This window comes from Eurosta solidaginis, chromosome 1 (assembly GCF_040869045.1).
Source record: "Eurosta solidaginis isolate ZX-2024a chromosome 1, ASM4086904v1, whole genome shotgun sequence".
Taxonomy (NCBI): domain Eukaryota; kingdom Metazoa; phylum Arthropoda; class Insecta; order Diptera; family Tephritidae; genus Eurosta; species Eurosta solidaginis.
The window spans coordinates 324,619,849-324,639,668 of record NC_090319.1 but is presented as its reverse complement, the minus strand read 5'-3'; the positions used below and the strand labels follow the sequence as shown (position 1 = coordinate 324,639,668).

At 37.3% G+C, this 19,820-nt stretch overlaps 2 protein-coding genes across 3 annotated transcripts; one reads left to right on the top strand and one right to left on the bottom strand.

Annotated features, from left to right (window-relative positions):
- The first annotated feature begins 1,715 nt into the window (after positions 1-1,715).
- On the top strand, positions 1,716-16,981 carry tst (twister). Its single transcript, XM_067761974.1, has 8 exons — positions 1,716-3,010; positions 3,074-3,505; positions 4,912-5,631; positions 10,734-10,916; positions 10,989-11,565; positions 12,681-12,859; positions 12,923-13,054; positions 16,728-16,981. The coding sequence occupies exons 1-8, from the start codon at positions 1,784-1,786 to the stop codon at positions 16,929-16,931; spliced, it is 3,654 nt and encodes a 1,217-aa protein (XP_067618075.1). The 5' UTR covers positions 1,716-1,783; the 3' UTR covers positions 16,932-16,981.
- LOC137237794 (dnaJ homolog subfamily C member 8) lies at positions 15,883-19,498 on the bottom strand. 2 transcript variants are annotated; one of them, XR_010949036.1, is made up of 4 exons: positions 19,266-19,453; positions 18,083-18,403; positions 17,246-17,678; positions 15,883-16,900 (listed from the first exon to the last, which is right to left on the bottom strand). XR_010949036.1 is itself a non-coding variant. In XM_067761975.1 (4 exons), exons 2-4 carry the CDS (start codon positions 19,326-19,328, stop codon positions 17,304-17,306), a joined length of 759 nt encoding a protein of 252 aa, XP_067618076.1. In that variant the 5' UTR covers positions 19,329-19,402; positions 19,464-19,498; the 3' UTR covers positions 16,971-17,303. The 2 variants fall into 2 exon arrangements, 1 of the variants encoding a protein (XP_067618076.1); XM_067761975.1 differs by lacking the exon at positions 15,883-16,900 and adding an exon at positions 19,464-19,498 and having other exon boundaries at positions 16,971-17,678; positions 19,266-19,402.
- Between the last annotated feature and the right edge of the window lie 322 nt (positions 19,499-19,820).

The window sequence follows — 19,820 nt, the reverse complement described above, 5'->3', positions numbered from 1 at the left end:
GAAGGCGTTCTCGCGATATCGACCAAATGTGGATCAGGTGATCCAGAAAATCATCTGTCGGGTACTGCTAATTTATTTATATATTCAATAACACTAACAGTATTCCTGCCAAGATTCCAAGGGCTGTTGATTTCGCCTTGTAGAACTTTTTCATTTTCTTCTACTTAATATGGTAGGTGTCACACCCATTTTACAAAGTTTTTTCCAAAGTTATATTTTGCGTCAATAAACCAATCCAGTTACCATGTTTCATCCCTTTTTTCGTATTTGGTATAGAATTATGGAATTTTTTTAATTTTTCGTAATTTTCGATATCGATAAAGTGGGCGTGGTTATGGTCGGATTTCGGCCATTTTTTATACCAAGATAAAGTGAGTTCAGATAAGTACGTGGGCTAAGTTTAGTAAAGATATATCGGTTTTTGCTCAAGTTATTGTGTTAACGGCCGAGCGGAAGGACAGACGGTGGACTGTGTATAAAAACTGGGCGTGGCTTCCACCGATTTCGCCCATTTTCACAGAGAACAGTTAACGTCATAGAATCTATGCTCCTACCAAATTTCAAAAGGATTGGTTAATTTTTGTTCGACTTATGGCATTAAAAGTATTCTAGACACACTAAATGAAAATGGGCGGAGCCACGCCCATTTTGAAATTTTCTTTTATTTTTGTATTTTGTTGCATCATATCATTACTGGAGTTGAATTTTGACTTAATTTACTTATATACAGTAAAGATATTAAATTTTTTGTTAAAATTTGAATTTAAAAAATTTTTTTTTAAAAAGTGGGCGTGTTCTTCATCCAATTTTGCTAATTTTTATTTAGCACATATATAGTAATAGTAGTAACGTTCATGCCAAATTTCATCATGATATCTTCAACGACTGCCAAATTACAGCTTGCAAAACTTTTAAATTACCTTCTTGTAAAAGTGGGCGGTGCCACGCCCATTGTCCAAAATCTTACTAATTTTCTATTCTGCGTCATAACGTCAACCCATCTACCAAGTTTCATCGCTTTAACCGCCTTTGGCAATGAATTATCGCATTTTTTCGGTTTTTCGAAATTTTCGATATCGAAAAAGTGGGCGTGGTTATAGTCCGATATCGTTCATTTTAAATAGCGATCTGAGATGAGTGCTCAGGAACCTACATACCAAATTTCATCAAGATACCTCAAAATTTACTCAAGTTATCGTGTTAACGGACGGACGGACGGACGGACGGACGGACGGACGGACGGACGGACGGACGGACGGACGGACATGGCTCAATCAAATTTTTTCTGGATCCTGATTATTTTGATATATGGAAGTCTATATCTATCTCGATTCCTTTATATATGTACAACCAACCGTTATCCAATCAAACTTAATATACTCTGTGAGCTCTGCTCAACTGAGTATAAAAATAAAAAGGTGAGAGCAGTGAGAATTTAAAAATTTTTTTAAACGTAATTTCGGCTCTCGCCGGTTTTAACTTGTAATATTTATACCATGGTTCAACTATATACAGGTTGGCTCATCTGTAAAGCAACAAAACATGTCTGTTCAAATTGTCAAAATCTGTGTATTGCTGTTGGTGCGAATGGTATGGAATGGAAACATAAAACTTAGCAGTTTTTGTATGTATAAGTAAAATGTTGCCAATGTGTTGGTTTTATTTTGAGTTTGCTATCTCCTTTTGACAATCCCTTCGACCATGCAATGACATAAATAAAATCAGCTGATGAGATGAGCCAACCTGTACATAATTGAACCATGATTTATACCATGGTTGAACCATGGTGAAATCTATAGTTCCCTGTTCATTTTACACGACATTCGTAAACAACCCATCAAAAAGTTCAACATCTGCTAAAATGGATGAAAATATACAAAAATTACGGAATTATATTATTAGTCCTGAATTACCAATTCATAACCCACTGCCGGAAATAATACCACGTCGATTTGATGAAATGCGACTGTTGCATATACCAAGAGGTGCCGCAAGCACTAAATTGGTGCCTCGGCGAGACTTCATCACTGGGGACATCGTTGAATTCATCGAAGTAGATTTGGAAGATGTTGGTGCGGATGCATGCAATTCCACATCGATGCGACGTGAACCCGGCCTCTTGGAGGAGGCAACACGTGGATCTGCCATGAATTTCCCCTTTTGGCCAGGAGGACTTGACGAACCAACACGGAATATAAAAAAACTAAATATTGACATAGATTTGGGTGCGGAGCTGCTGACATTGCCACCAGGTTTTCATAAAGGCTATAAGTTTGAAGATAGTAATAGGCAAACCAATACGAGTAGGGGTGGCACGTCGACAAAACAAGATAAAGTCAATCTGCTTGAAAATTTAGAAAAAGATCTTGACGTACAAGAGTGGCTTAAGCTAACAGAAAAGCCAACAGTGGAAGCGCCGGTAACCGCGATCACCAGCTCGACAGAATTCAAAGATTTAGAAGAGCATATTATGAACGCAGAATTACAGCCTGTGCTTGAAATATCAAACACGAATACAAAAACCGCTTTCTGTAGCGAATGGGCAGAAATGCTAGATATCTCACAACCTATAACAAATTTTAAAGAGCGTATACCATGTCCCGCCATGACCTATCCATTCGAATTGGATGTGTTTCAGAAGCAAGCAATTATCAAATTGGAAGAGCGTCAATATGTTTTCGTTGCGGCGCATACATCAGCGGGAAAGACAGTGGTGGCAGAGTATGCGATAGCTTTGTCTCAACGTGATCTAACACGCACAATATATACATCACCAATCAAAGCGTTATCCAATCAAAAATATCGGGACTTTAAAAAGACTTTTAAAGACGTTGGTCTCATTACGGGCGATCTACAAATTGATCCCACGGCTTCGTGTTTAATTATGACCACTGAAATTCTCCGCTCAATGCTCTACTGTGGTAGTGAAATTACACGGGATCTCGAATATGTAATTTTTGATGAAGTACATTATATAAATAATCCCGAACGTGGCCATGTCTGGGAGGAGGTAATGTTTCTGCTCTTATTTGTTATTTACTATATTAAACGTATTTTCTGCAATTCATTTTAGGTCATTATACTTTTGCCGGATCATGTAAATATAATTATGCTAAGTGCAACGGTGCCAAATACAATGGAGTTAGCTGATTGGGTTGGCAGTACCAAGAAACGTAAGGTGTATGTGATAAGCACTCTAAAACGACCTGTCCCACTAATGCATTACCTTTATACGGGATGTGGTGGCAAGAGTAAGGATGATATATTCCTGTTAGTAGATGCCGATGGTAAATTCCTTCAGCAAAATTATGAAAAGGCCGTAGAACGCAAGAAGGAAATGCAATCCAAATCAAAAGCCGGTCAAGGTGGCGGCGGGAAAATTTTTGTAAGCGCCAAACAAGATCAAAATATGTGGATCGGGCTAATAGACTTTTTGAAGCGCAATGAAAAAATGCCGGTTGTGGCGTTTACATTGTCGCGCAATCGCTGTGATATTAATTTGCAGGTATGTGAATATCCTAAACTTTAATATTTGCCGAGCGTGCGGGACTCATACCAGGAAAAGGACTGCGCACCTTCATAATACTCGACTAAATCTTCAGTAAGCGGTTTTACAGTTACAGTTTTGTTTAGTCAATATTTGAATGCGATTAGCGCTTTTCGGCTGCTTGTGCTACGGATAGGTGAGGTGGACAAAAGGGTTGAGGAGCTATAAATTGCACTGACAATCTCTTGTAAAGGTACGCTTCACAAACCCTTGAATCCCGGTAAAGCTTGAAATTATAGATGAGAGATGGAATGGCCCTTGGTATGTATTGAAGGGGTTTAATGGGAAGATGTTGGGGCTTTACGCAGATATTAATGTTGTAAAACTTATAAAATCCCAAAAGCTTCAGCTAGGTCATGTTATGTGACCACTCGACATCTTGAGGCACAAGAAGGAGTACTCCAATTAGCTGGGAGACAGGTGGAAGGAATCTTCATCTCCCAACTGGCGTCAATCAATTATATTCAGCTGCCTACTCCATAAATGTTCAATGCATTTTGAAATTAACCCCACCATCTACATAATGAGGCGAGAATACTCCCCAACCAAACAGTTCCAGTTGAATACCCAACCACCTGGGCATCCCAACAGGCATCTGTTTGATGATCCAACACCGCCTAGGGGCTTAAGGAGTCATCTCCGTAAGCATTATGGGGAAATACGGCACCTGCGAACTCAGCCGTATGAAGCCAAAAAAACACAAGCAGGTTCTCAGTGAACTCCACAAACAGGCGTCGGATCTTTATGCCGGGAATTACACAGTGAATCCAGTACTCAAAGAACAGTACCTAAAACTTACGGAAGAGGGACGCACACTCCCCAGGGAAACACGAGTCACTCTAGCTCAACTTGTAACTACTGTAACAGGTTAAACTCTTACCTATCCAGAATCAACCCCGACATACATAATGTATGCCCCGCTTGCAATGTGTCCCCACATAACACCAACCATCTCTTTATTTGTAATGTGGAACCAACGCCTCTAACACCCCTCTCATTATGGTCCACCCCAGCTGAAACAGCAAGTTTTCTTGGTCTCCCGTTAGAGGATATTGATGACAATCGGTCGCACCTATGGGATGGGGCGAAGCACTGCTAAAACAACAACAACATTTTGAAATTGATAATGTTTTGACGTTTTCATTTAAATGCGTTTTTTCTTTCTATTTTGGGGCAGCTTTTACAGCGTTGATCCCCTTTTTTTATTGTTGAAGTTTTTAGACGGGGTAAAACTATTTTCATTTAATTTTTCACGTTCTTCTAAATTTTGATTTCGACATAAAGCAAACAAAATAGATGACCTCGTGAACTCCATAACTATATATAAATATTTTCTTACTCAGCAATTTAGCATTTCATTTCAGACTCTACAATCAGTTGACCTAAACACTGCACGTGAAAAAGGTTCAGTACAGAAGTTCTTCCTACAATGCTTACAAAAACTCAAACCACCTGATCGTCAATTACCACAAGTCCTTACACTCAAAGACTCATTAGAGCGTGGCATTGGTGTACATCATAGTGGCATACTGCCTATACTAAAGGAAATTGTTGAAATGCTATTTCAATCAGGTTTGGTTAAGCTGCTCTTTGCTACCGAAACATTTGCAATGGGTGTTAATATGCCAGCACGTACCGTTATTTTTGATTCACACCGTAAATATGATGGATTGGAAGTACGTGGTTTAAAACCAGGGGAATATATACAAATGGCTGGACGTGCTGGACGTCGTGGACATGATGCTAATGGTACAGTCATATTAATTTGTAAAATGCAAGTTCCACCAGCAATGGAGTTACGTTCAATGATATTGGGTCAACCAGAAAAGCTACAATCACAATTTATACTACGTTATGCTGTTATATTAACTTGCTTGCGCATAGAAAGTATAAAAGTTGAAGATATTATACAATTCAGTTTCAAAGAATTCAATCAGAAATTACAATTACCAATACAAAAGAAACAATTAGAAGTGGCGCAAGATAAATTTTCTCAAATGCCTGAATTGGGTGAGCATCTGCAGCCGTTGTGCCGGTTCTATGAACTCGCACAAGAGTACATAACTGAGCGTCAACGTCTTATGGTATGTTTATAGAAATATATTAAAAATACATACATTTTAAATTGACACTTCTTAGCATTAAGTGATTTCACAGTACAACACTCGCCTAGGACCAAACGAATTTTTTTTTTAAATTTACCTATAAGCAAAAAAGGCTTATTTACTTCCAAGTCATAGGTACTAATTTTACACAGAAGTTTTATGAAATACTTTTAATTAAATAAAAAAAACTATGCCTTTCACACAGAGCAATTTTCTTTATTAAAGAATGTTTAACACCTGCCCTTAAAAAGTATTTTTTTTTTTATAAAACAATTTTGCAATGTAAAACAGCCATTTACTCTTTGCCTTGAAGATAATCTAAATTAAATGCGTGTGTTTTTATTCCTAGATGTTGCACCCAGGGGCGGATCCAGCACGATTTGGGAGGGGGAGATAAGCTAAAAATTTAAAAATGTTATATGTAATTAAAACAAACTTATAATTTTCATAAGTTCCAGATCAGAGCGGGGGGGGGGGGGGGGGAGATCGCACCCTTCGCCCACTCCCCACTCCCTGGATCCGCCACTGATTGCACCTAACCATAGATGTGTTTATTTCCATAAGAGCACGTTTTTTCTGCAAATAATACCCGTCATGAGTCTAGAGTCCTCTCTTTAATGATAGGAGTAACTTTGTTGGTCTAAGGTTGTAAGACCTACACATGATCTTCGACAACCGCCTTTACTGTTTATTCGATCAGGTGCAACTCTCGCCTTTCTGAATCTCGCCCAATCTAATTTGAACGTATATGTAGCAAGCTCCGAGGGATTACGACTACTACTTCCGCCTAAAAAACGCTGGCAGTAGTTTTCGGGCTTATTTTGGTATAGTTTTATATGTTTTTGGGATTATTTGAGGACTATTTCGTGGTTCTTCCGAGGTCATCTCGGCCTCAATTTGTGGTCATTTCCTGATGATCTTCGAGTCTATTTCGGTATTCTCCTAGGGTTATTTAGTTATCACTATTTCGGGATCATATGAGATTTATTTCGTAGTTCTTCTGTGGTAAATTCGCGGTCAACTTTTGGTGATTTCCTGATGATCTTGGGGACTATTTCGGGGTTCCCCCGTGGTAATTTGGGGATCACTTGGGCCAATTTCGGGATGGTTTTGGAGACCGAAAAATCCCAAAAATATTCCGTAATATCTCCCAAACTACATATCAAGAAATCACGAAGCTATAGTCGACATATCTATGAAAAAATCGCATTTGAAGTATCTTACTGACAATGAAAACTGCCACTCCCCGGGACATATTTAGCTCTTGTCCAAGGCGAATTCGTAAATTCGAAAAATTATTTTTCAAAGCTGTTATGTCAGCCGATCGTCATTCATCACAGCTCGTTTGATTTAGAGCGTACTTTTCACAGTAGAAAGTTAAAAATATTTGCGATGACCCCAATAAGGTTCCCAAAAATTGTAAAAACGGTCGAATTTTGTATAATTCTTTGGTCTTCTTACCAACACATTGATTTTTCCCGAAAGTTATGTAAGTCTACTTATGTTTTTCCGTCGGAATCGGAAATATATCTATATCTACTAATGGATCGAATTAAAAAAGAAGAAATATATGATACATGCATGGCGTTAACGTAATTTCTTTGAACACTTCATACAAAATCGAAATTCGATTTTGAAAATCGAATAATTATTCGAATAATCTATATAAATCAACTGCTCGTTTGGTGAAATTAGGCGATATAACGTACAAAAAAACCAAAATCGAATACTCGATTAATCGAATTATTGGAATATTTTTAAAAGCTTGTATAAATGTATGTATGTATGTATATATAACATGATACAATTTTTGTCATGATATTTTTAGCAGAGCAAGTTGAGCTGACTTATTCTTATGCCCCATTTTTCGGTGCGACTTTGAACCTCAGTTAAAGTTGACTAGAGTTTAACCCTCTCCCTTCGGCCGATTAAGCTGAGATGAGCAACAAAGCTTTATGTTATCGAAAAAAGTGGGAAGGCTAAACTCTAATCAACTTTAAGTCTAGGAAGCATTTATCCGAGTTTAAACAAAAAAAACTTCTTATTCGCAATGAAAAGAACTTCGCGAAAAACAAATCTACACAATACACAAAAATATTTAGACAGAATGTCTCAATTGTGTTAGTTTAAAAATTAGATAAACTGAAATATGCAAGAAAACAAATTCAAGCAATATAGCCTTTCTTTGCATGATTTTTTATTTTTATGTGAAAAAAATCTGGGTGATATAATTCAAGCTCTATATTCACAGAAAAATGTTTAAAAAATCCTAGTGTTTTTTTTTTTCTGAAATAACAAAAAAAACTGTATGATGGAAATTTCCATCATCATGCAAATAAGCATGTTAACCTTAGTACAAAACATATAAAACCTCTGTATGCAATATATTTTTGTATCACATTTTATTGATGACATAATTATCGTCATCAACAATTATTTTTCTCATTAAGACACAAACTAACTCCAAATTTGCTGCAAGAAATTGTAGAATACCCTTGCATTTAGGGTATTTGCACCGAAGTGAGCCACCTACTTTCGGTATATGATCGAAACCATCCTATCTTATATCTTTGGAGCTGGGGAACCCTTGTTTCTCTTTGTTGTCAATTCCTCTTTAAGAATACTGTTGCTTGGGCGCCCTCTTTTAGCACTTGTACAGGGTCCTTTGTTACATAACACAAAGGCGACTTCATTTCGAAACTGAGCCAATGTAAGCAAAATTTTCTTAGGTACATTCCTTTGTTGAGTTTTTTTTTGTAAAGAATCCAAGAACTCGTGCCCTACCTTTGTGGCGCACATCTCTCATTGAGATGCTGAATTACCGGCCGGATTTTATAAAGCCTGATATTTACACTTATCGCGAGTTTTATTTTCACCCGAAAATATTCACCCTATCGCGGAGGGTGACGAAACAATTTTTCATGTTTGAAAAAGATTTCACCTTATCGGCAACTCTTTGTTCGGGCGAAATGAACAGCGGGGAAACCAAAATTTGTTCACTTATATTTTACAGGCGAACGAGAGGAAAACAAAATGGAATTAATTTTTTGTTTTGAAATTTGATACTCTTATAATTATATGTACTTCTATTATTAGAAATAAATCAATAAATAATGCACAATCGTAAGCTGAGCGGAAAAAGTGAAATTCCTGTATTGCTAGTATGTAAATTCTTTTTTTTATACAACGTTTCAGTCGGCCAAGTTATCCATTGTGGACAAAGCAACGGTTCCAAAATGTTGATCACCTCACTGAAACAAGATTACCTAAGACCCACTTCATGGTCCTTTCCAACGCTTTTTCCATATGCGAAAAAAACGAAGACAATACTAAACATTAGTTTATTAATTTTTTATTTATATTTTTGTTGTATTCTAAGCAGGCATGCTTAACGAACGAAACGATATCATTTCGTTACGATAATCAACGTTAATAAACGAAACGAAGTCACTTCGTTTCGTTTATTAACGTTAAGATCGTCAAATTAACTTTAATTTGGCGTTCTTAACGTTAATAAACGAAACGAAATGACTTCGTTTCGTTTATTAACGTTGATTATCGTAACGAAATGATATCGTTTCGTTCGTTAAGCATGCCTGATTCTAAGGAAATATATGCTTGGTTACAAAATTTACACAATTGTAAGTATATTATTTGTTCACTGCCAATTCGCAATAGAGCATCAGCTGTTTCGAAGTGAACTTTTGTTCGCCCGAAATTGCCGATAGGCGGAAAAAGTTCACCCGAACAAAAGAAGTGAAGACGAACACTTCCTCGTGAACTTCGCGATAAAGGTGATTGTCTGTATATCAAAAGAAAAAGTGGCCAAATTAATCAGAGATGAAGATGAAGGAGTAGTTTCTTGTTCTTCCGAATTGTTCTCCTGTAAAAAAGAGGGATCATCTTCAAAAATTTCATCTGCTTCGTCACAATCGTCGCTCTCCGCTTGTAAAACTCTTATTACATCATCTGCATCGCAACACTCATCGTCAGAATTTTCGTCAAGATCATCTTCTGATAGCCCACCGTCTTCTAAATAGTTAAAATAAAGTTCAATCTCCCGATCGGTTAGGTTTCTCTAAAATAAAAATATAAAACGTAACAATAACACACCACAATTTCACTCGCACTAAACGTAGAGTAACTGCACAGTGATGTAAATTTCTGTCACATCGTTTTGGTCAGATTATGCGGGATATGCCTTATATAATTTACAGAAAGTAATGAAAACATAAAAACAAACTTTTTTCACACTCATAATTGTCTTTTTTTATGAAAATATCTTTCAAATTATTTAAAGAATTCGCGAAATTGCACTTCGCTTCCAACCACAAAAAGCTGTACAATGTCAACTTTAAACCGTTATATTGATGGCGTCGCGAGCTTTTTATTTACCAGGGATGTTACCAACTGTTTATAAGATGTCAACAGACATGCCAGATGCAAAAAAACTACAATACATATGTTTGGTGCTAAATTTTTTGATAGCTAAATGTTGTGATGGAAATTTCCATCACCATGCAAAGAAGGGTTAAGGCTACTGTAGTTACTGTACCGTGCTATTCGCGGTTCAAATATCGGTGATGATACCATTGCAATATACCAGTAAATGTTTCTTTCGTTTCAGTTTCTCTTAAACAAAAATCAAGTTATTGAATTTTTGGAAATTAAATTATTATGTTAAGGTCATGAATTTTTAAATATTAACTATGTTATAAACTCTCTGTATGAATTCGGAATCAGTATCCGTTTTTTTCTTGTTCAAGTTTATTGCATTTTTTCCTAGTTTTCATTGTATAATTAGATTTTTTTTCAAGCTTATATAACAGGTATTATAAGGGGTCAGACGGTAGAAAGTGATATTCAGAACTCGTAATGTAATATATATGTATGTACTATACCCAGCCGAATACATTCGTTATTTGAGCTGCATTTTTTGAACCTATTTGTGCCCTATGTAGGTTGCTATTTGGTAACTGCTTTTGGTACTTTTTTGCCCTTTTCCCAAGTAATTTCACTGCATATGGTTTTCCACATACATATAACCAAGTATTTATTTTTTTCCTTTTCTCTGTATATAGAAATTTTTTTTAGCACAACCTAAGGTGGCGAAAGAAATGAAAGTTGGTCGTGTACTTATAATTACACAAAGTAGGCACTATAATAAATTGGGTATAATACTCGCTATAAAATCCACACAAGGAAAGGATATAGTTTATAGACTATTAGTGCTAGACCATCAATTTAATACAAGCGATCATAAGGTAAAAACTATTTAAAAAAACAAAACGTGACAATCAACTTTTTAAATGGCTATTCTAAAATTTACAAAAAAGGACACCTTCCATCGCGGCGATATCTATTACAAAATGGTATCACTAACACCACAGTACAAATTTTTCCAGCCGGAAGGCATTGGCGGTCATAGCGTAATCGATATAACAGCAATAGATGTGGTTCACATTACAAAAAACATCATCAAAGTTGATGGGGATGTAATCATACGTAATTGGGAGCAACGACAAATTGAACGTTTTAAAGATTCACCACCAGGTGCAACTGTGGTTAAAGCGGTCAGTGAATTACAACAACTCAATCAAAGCTATATCGATAAACCAGAAACGTTAAAGTTTATTAATCTCTCCAAAGAAGTTAATATAAGCGATGATAATGAATTGGCACAAATACGTTACACAGAACATTTATGGCAGCAACTACTCACGGTATTACCTCATACGAATATAGCTGGCTTTGAGCAAGAATTCGCTACGGTTTATGAACGCAAGGTGCTTGAGCGACGTATTGAGGAGTTAAAATTTAAAAATTCGACCAAAAATCTTTCTCTCTATCCGGATTATTGTAATAAATTGGAGGTTTTGCGTGCGCTAAAATATATTGATGATTTCGATGAGGGTAAGTGGTTTAAATAAGATGTAGCCATATAGCTTTTTATTTATTTTTTTTTCTCGGTGTATTTTTGTATTTTATTATTTAATTTCCAGCACAACAATTTGACAAAATTATTTTAAAGTGCTAGTCAAAACAGCATAAGATCAAAAAAATAGTAACGAAAACAAAAAATGTAATATTTAAAAATATAACAGTAAATTAACTAAATAACCCTCTGCGACTGACGTGGTAGTCTGAGAGACACCAATAAACAGAAAAATAGATTTTGCCCTGTTATTTTACACACTTCTCCTCACGCTCTCTCTTTACCTTCATATTGCATACTCATGCGTAAGTTAGTGTGTTGAAAGCGATTGAAGGGAGCACATGCGTTGTTTTGAGCGGAAAAGTGTATACGAGTCAACCACGTCAGTTTTAAGGTAGGTGTTTGGGAGACAACCATCTCAGTGTTTAAAAAAAGTTTAAGTCATAATTTTTTAACGTCCGCGTCAGTGAAGTTGTTTCGATATCTTATATTTCTAGTTTATTTTGTTCTGATGGTTTACTCAGGCATTAATGATCGCCCTCACTGTTCTAAGAGAACTTCATCCGGGATAAAAGCTTTTGGAAGCCTTAACTATAAAATGCATATCGGCATGTTTGACATGAAATATCTTTTTATTTAACCGCTGAATTTTTCTCTTTTTTGAAAGATTGATGAACTGTAATGTGCACTAAAATTAGTAAAAGCTTTTGTTGAAAAAAAATAATATATAATATGGAATATTTTTGTGGTTTTTTTATAGATATACATTTTTCAAGGTCAATTTGAGCCATGTAAATAAATACCGTTTAAAATGAATTGACTTTTTGAATTATAAAAAAAAATACAATAAATAACTTTGGAACTTAAAACAGGAATACTTTCAATACGTTTGCAAAATTAGACGAGAAAATATAAGCTATCGTAATAGTGTCTGGTGGACTACCACGTCAGTGGAATAGGGAAACTTAATTCATGTCAGTCACAGAGGGTTAAGTTACAATAGATAATAGACAATTGATAAGAAATTTTCATTAAAAAATGTTTTAATGGAGCTTTTCATTTCATATTTCTAACAAATATAACTACTTTACAGTTACCTTAAAAGGGAAAGTTGCTTGTGAAATGGGACAGAATGAACTCCTAATCACAGAATTGATATTGTGCAATATGTTTAATGATCTGGAACCAGCTGAGATTTCCGCACTGCTTTCAGGCTTGGTATTTCAAGGTAAAATCCAAGGCGAACCAGTTATTCCGGAAAAATTAAAAAAGGTAAACATTTTTTTTAATTTTTTTTACAACTATGTAAACGTTTTAAATTTTACGATTAATAAGTGCGTGAAAGAATTTGAAGAAATCAACGACACTATATTAGCCGAGGAACTACGACACAAGGCAGTTATAGAGTCAGATAACCGTCTCAACTTTGGTTTGCTTGAAGTGGTGTACGAATGGGCTCGTAACAAGGTATGTCAATATTGTTAATTGAAACAAGAAAATAATTTTTCCTAAGAGATCTCAAGTAGATCCGCCATTAATAAAAACTCAAAAAAATGAAGTGTGATAAATATGCGCTATGTGACGAAGCCGAACGTAATCTGCTTATGTTCACTCTCATTAATATGAGGCATTAAGGGCGCTGAAACTGAAACTACTCTACTGAAAAGTTTTTTATGATATACATAGGTTAGGTTAGGTTGAACTGGCAGGTCCATTAGGACCTCACATAGACTGATTGAGTCCGTAGTGTTACCAGAAGTTTGTTTTAACGACCAAACTGAAAAACCCTATCAAAAACCAGGACCTATGTTATAAAATAACTCCGTCCTCTTGGCAAATACTAGAAGCTTCCTAGGACTTAAGCCACTTGCTGCTTTTAGATCTGACAGCTGTATCAATCCCAATAGCTGGAGTCTTAGCCTGGCAAGCACAGGGCACGAGCACAGAACGTGCTCGATCGTTTCCTCCTCCAGCCCGCACTTCCTACATCTGCTATCACTGACCAAGCCTAATTTAAAGGCATGTGACGCCAGATGACAGTGTCCAGTCAGAATACCCGTCATGAGTCTACAGTCCTCTCTTTTTAATGATAGAAGCAACTTTGTTAGTCTAAGGTTGTAAGACCTACACATAATCTTCAGACACTTTCCAGCCCCGCGCTTGAACCCACGCCTTTCCTGCTTGGCCGATCATGGGCACCTCTCGCCTTCCCTTAATCTCACCCAGTCTAATTGGGACGTCTACGGAGCAAGCTTCAAGGGGTGTGCCCTTTGTAGCTAGTTCATTCCCATCTATTCCCATATGCCCTGGGACCCAATATAGATGTATGCTTCTTCCTGTCCCGATTCTCACCAGGGACTGCTTATACTCTAACACGCATTTAGATGCTGTGTTATGCGAGATTATTGCCTTAATTGCTGCTTGACTGTCAATATAAAAGTTAACACGGTTGCAGCTTAAGCTATTCTCTTCCAGGGTTTCTACCGCTTTTGTCACGGCTACTATTTCCGCTTGGAAAACGCTACAGTAATCCGGCAGCCTGTAGGATGTGCTTTCTTCCGTATCAGCACAGTATACCGCACACCCTACTCCTTCCACTACTTTAGATCCATCTGTGTACACATGTATCGCCTCGTCCGCCATTTGAGCACCCTTGCGCCAACCGTCCACCTCTATTGTGGCCTTAAGATCTCCCTCGAAGCGCAGATAGGGAATCAGGTAGTCTGTTCGTCTTGTGATTGATGAAGCTATACTACTATGGCCATATGGCCGGCACTCAAGCTGCCCAGAGGCACCGAGACTGGTTGCAGTTGTTAATGTTATGTTATTTGCTACCAGGTCTACAGGTGCAATGCGCAGAATGGCATACAGTGCAGCCGTCGGGGTTGTTTTCAGGGCTCCCGTAATGCTAAGCATCGATAGTCTGCATACGCCCTCTAATTTTTTGAGGTATGTTGTTTTTTGTGTGGCTTTCCACCAAACAAGAACTCCATAGTATAGAATGGGGCTTACAATCGCTGTAAAAACCCAATGAGAAAGAGAGGGCGATAAGCCCCACGTACACCCCAGCATTCTTTTACATGCATAAAGTGCCGTTGAGGCCTTCTTCACCCTCTCCTCCACGTTGAGCTTCCATGACAGCTTACTGTCTAGGATGATTCCTAGATATTTTGTGCAAGGTTTCTCCTGTAAGGTCACCCCTCCTAACTTAGGCCTGGTCCAAATTAGGACCTTGTACCTCTTTGTGAACAAGACCATATGCGTCTTCTACGCATTGACTTTCAACCCGACATTAGATGCCGAGGTATGAATATCCCGAAACGCCCGATCCATCAAAGAACTAATCGTTGGAAAGCACTTTCCACTTATGACAATTACAACGTCATCTGCGTAAGCCGTAAGTTTTACGGGTCCCTCATCGAATCGCCTGAGAAGTTGGTTGAGGACCAGCGTCCACAGCAAAGGTGATAGCGTCCCCCTCTGCGGCGTGCCCCTGTCCACTGATTTCGTGGCCTCGTACAATCCCCATTGTGATGTAATCTTCCTGCAATTTAACATGCAGCCGATCCATCTGGTTAAGGCTGGATATACTTTAATGTAATTAAGACCACCCATAATCGCCCATTTAGAAACATTATTGAAAGCCCCGGCAATGTCCAGGAAGACTCCTGGATTCAAGGGGTTGTGTAGCGCAACATATAGCTTCTCCAATCCCGTTTCACTAACAGACGAGGCTCTGGCGACCCCAAGCTCCTCATGGAACTTGGGGGTGGGGAGGGAGGGATGGCCTGAAGGTTCAATGTGGCCATATAAATCGTTCCCGAGATGGTCGGGCCAGCACCTTAATGGTGCTGTGTTACCGGAGCGTATCGGATCTGTATCCGACAAAGGACCATCACATCGATAACACTCCCCAAAGCCTTCGGGGAGTAACCTAATCTGTTAGTGAAACAGGATTCGCCGCGGATAGGTGAGGTTGACAATTGGGTTTGAAGAAGCTATATATTGCGCTGGCAACCTGAAGGGTTGCGCTACACACCCCTTGAATCTGGTATTTTAGTCGCCTCTTTCGCAGGCATACCTACCGGGGTATATTCTGACCCCCTTACCCGCTGGGGGAGCAGCATGTCGTCGTGTTTAGTTATATGTATAAAATTAATTTGGTTTTTTAAAATGGCACCATGCCAGTATTTATACCTTATTTCTTTTATGTATGTAAATGCGGTGTATCAATGTGGCTTGTCGCCATGTTTTTTTAAGTCCCGTTATGATGCGTTATATATAAAGCGAGTTGGTTTTTTTTATGGCACCACGCCAGGTTTTAATTTTTAATATGCAATTATAAATTCACTGATTCCTGTTGGGAGTGCAAAACCACCACCCTGAATCCAGGACAGTAAAGCACTGCATCTCCCAACTCCGCCTAAACGCCCGAGGGAAGCACCGAAGCCAACCTTGACCCCTATTTTAATTTTCCACTCAACGCAAAAACGCCCGAAGATTGACGTTGAGCCGAGGATGACACCGTACGACCGTTCACACGAAAAGACAAGACCGGAATGCCATGCAAACAAAGCTTCCTTGAGAAACTAATTCTAAAAAATTGCCTATTTACGTGAAATTATTTATTATAAAAATGTTATTTTTCGGTGTCAATAGGAATTTTGTGTATACCATCTCTACATTGGTTAAAGATTGACTTAATAAGCCGCACTTGCAGAAAGTAAGCTTGTTAATGCAGAGTTTTACCTGACATGAAGGGTTTAAAATAAAAATTTCGTGGGTTGAAAATTTAGATATTCAACCCAGAAACTTCGTAGGGTTAACTTGCCATTTCGATATCAAATCAAAAAAAAAAAATGTCACATGATGATGACCTTAAAAAATTTTGTTTGACTTTTCACACAAACATATTGAAGCATATAAAATGGTTGGTCATTTTGCACTAGAGTGTTTCGACCAGCCGTTACTGCTAAACTACCGAAATCGTGCAGGTTTTCTACCTATGCGGATAGAGACAAACGTCGTGGGCTACATCAGGTAGTCTAAAGCGGCACACCAAGGGCCAAACAACCTAAAGCCATAGTATCTGACCGGCCAAAAAGAAATATATTTTTAAATTAATTGCATTTGATTTTAGCCCTTCGCCGAAATAATGAAACTTACCGAAGTGCAGGAAGGCATAATTGTTCGCTGCATACAACAGCTAGATGAAACGTTACGCGATGTTAAAACTGCTGCCATACGTATTGGAAATCCAGCACTTCAGAGCAAAATGGAAGATGCTTCAACTGCCATTAAACGAGATATAGTCTTCACGGCCAGTTTGTATACAGCATTGTGATTTGTTAAAAAAAAAGTTAAAAAAGAAAATAAAGCTAAATTTTACAAGTACATAGTTTCTTATTTCATTATTTTCATATTCGGTTTATTGCTATATTTTACAAAATGATTCGTTTCTTTAAAAAAAAAAATTGTAAAAGTCAAGTGGCAATTGTTTTTTTTTTTTTTTGCGATTGATTTATGTATGAACACTAACATAATCACCGTGTCGAAGTATTAAACGTGTATAACTAAGCAGTTAAAAGGTATGCTTATGTATTACATAAGCAAGTCGTTACAGATTGATTACCTGTTATGTTGTTGTTATTAACTTACGTGTAAGAGTAATGTTAAAAAAATAAATTTTGTATTAAACGTGCATGTGTTTTGTAGTTTATCGTGATTCTGGTTTAAATTTAGGTGGTACAATCATGCCATGCATGCGTTTCTGCTTTTTCGACTTTTTCGATTTACTCGCACCAGACTGAAAATCGTGCCAACTGTTCACACGATGCTGACGTGACTCTTCAAAATTTTTTTGCCACTCCAACTCTGCTTTACGTTTTTCTTCCTCCTCTATTTCAGCTTCGCGCTTACGTTTACGCTCCTCTTGATCGCGTTGATCCAATTGCTGTCGACGTCGTTCCATATCGGCAAATAATTTCATTACCATAACATATATGGCATGTTTATATTTTGCTGGATCATCTTCGGGTATGCTTTCGAAACCTTTACTTTCTTTACGCAGTTTCTTTCGTTTTTCCGCGATCTATATCGAATAAAAATTAAATCAATTAAAACACATTTTATCAGTAACTTTTTATTTATTTTCATTAATTAGAAAGATATGAAAACTGCGAATTATCTTGAAAAACTTTTCGAAGTGGAAATTCGAGAAGTATTTTAAAATATTCATTAACATATTTCAAAACTTTTACTTTAGATTTTTAAAAACAATTCTCCACATTTATAACAAATAAAAAATATGAATAAACCCCCCTGCTATGACGGGTATGAGAATTCTCCAGCATAGTTGCTGACCAGCAGAACTACAGGGTATCTAGCCTATACCTACCAATTTTCTAATATGAGAACAAAGTTAAAATACTCAGTTTATAAGTACAGCTAGGTATACTATCTACAAACAAATGTGTTATTTTATTATTTACTAACCATGTGATCAGTACGCTCTTTCGCCTCCTCATAAACATCCAAACACTTTTTACGTGTAACATCATTTTCCAATGTCTTCCATGCACGATTTATAATATCAAACGCTGTTTGTGCACGGTCCTTATTGTCCTGATTTTTATCCGGATGCACCAATATTGAGAGTGTGCGATAACGTTTCTTGATTTCTTCAACGGTGGCTTCAGGCTCTATCTGTAGTACCTCGAATGGATTGAGATTGAAGTATGTGGAACCTGGACGAAGTAAACGATCAATTTGTTGAGAAGAGGTTAGAACAGAATCGCGTTTTTCAATTTCTTTAACCTGTGAAATGGTCCAAAATATGATTAATCAGGTAAATACACAATTAGATAAATTTTTAAGGTATAGTGTCTCTACGAACACGACGCTTTTAAAATGGAACTACATAAGGGGCCATTTATATCAAAGGTGAATTATAAGTACCTATGAGGGCAGTTACGAAAGCGAGTATACAGGAATCGGAACCCTAAAACTTGATTAGTCGGAGACGAAATTGGAAGTGTAAGCACCATTCTAAAAATTCGATTCAAAACAGTGGGAACGGGCATCCGTAATCAAATATTCGGAGCCGAAATCTGTGTCTAAATCAGCAAGAAGTTCCCTAGTATTGAAATAGAATCCGAACGCCCGTTCTAAAGATTGTGGCTACATTGCTACAACAGTAGTTAATTTACAACTCCATATACAAAACTTTTATGTGTGGATGACTTTCAATCAAAAACAATCCAATGGACTTTAGAAGTGTTGAGGTGTGAAAGCGTTTGTAGGATATTAAGCCGGGATGCTCTGGTACTGGCCCATTTGTTTGATAAAATGTCGGCTGCCTGACATTTTTGCGCAGCACAAATATCTGAATACCCGACCTTCCGGATATTTATTTATGAAAGCATTATTGTACGTTTACTTAAAAACATTATTCACGGAAATATTCTTCCTCCGCATATACTCCATTCCCATTGCTATAAGGAGTGTGTAGGGGTGTTTGCAAAAGTTTTCCAATTCCCGCGAATAAACTAAGACTTTTCCAGTGCACAAAACTGTAAACTGTGCTATTCATCAGCAATTACTAATTATTTATACATATAACATATAATTTTCGTTCAGTTATGTATTTGATAATAATAACGTACATACATATACTAACCTCAGTGTAGAAGGAATCAAAGGAGGTGTCCTTCGATGTGGTGGGACCTTCAATAAAGGACATTTTCAGCCAAAATAGTATGCTCTTTAAGTACCACACTTTTTTTTAACGCTAGAGATTACTACTTTGCTTATTTTCTGAAAAATAAATAAATTTAGCAAAAGTTATCGCAAAGCGAAAATCATTTTATTTACGCACACAAGCTATTCGGTAAACGTCAGATGTGATCATGGTAGGTTGGCTCATCTGTAAAGCAACAAAATATGTCTGTTCAAATTGTCAAAATCTGTGTATTGGTGTTGGTGAGAATGGTATGGAATGGAAACAAAGAACTTAAGCGCCAAATACACGACAGGAACATGTCCGCGAACATTCCCGTTATGTCATGTTTCTGCGACCTTTTCTGTCGTGTATGGTGGTGTTTGCAAGTTGGCGCAAATGTTCGCCAAAAATCAAAATATTTTAATTTTTGGCGAACATTTGCGCGAACTGTTCGTGCATGTATGGCGAAATAGCTCATAATCGTAGTAATTTCTGAACGGAACAGACGTGCGC

Bases quoted from the DNA above. Each gene is read 5' to 3' on its own strand.
- tst (XM_067761974.1), top strand. From the start codon at position 1,784: ATGGTGAAATCTATAGTTCCCTGTTCATTTTACACGACATTCGTAAAC. The intron at 3,011-3,073 runs GTAATGTTTCTG...AATTCATTTTAG, and splicing joins GTGGCCATGTCTGGGAGGAG to GTCATTATACTTTTGCCGGA. The intron at 10,917-10,988 runs GTAAAAACTATT...TTTACAAAAAAG, and splicing joins TTAATACAAGCGATCATAAG to GACACCTTCCATCGCGGCGA.
- LOC137237794 (XM_067761975.1), bottom strand. From the start codon at position 19,328: ATGTCCTTTATTGAAGGTCCCACCACATCGAAGGACACCTCCTTTGAT. The intron at 18,404-19,265 runs GTTAGTATATGT...ACCATTTCACAG, and splicing joins TTGATTCCTTCTACACTGAG to GTTAAAGAAATTGAAAAACG. The intron at 17,679-18,082 runs GTTAGTAAATAA...TATTCGATATAG, and splicing joins AAGAGCGTACTGATCACATG to ATCGCGGAAAAACGAAAGAA.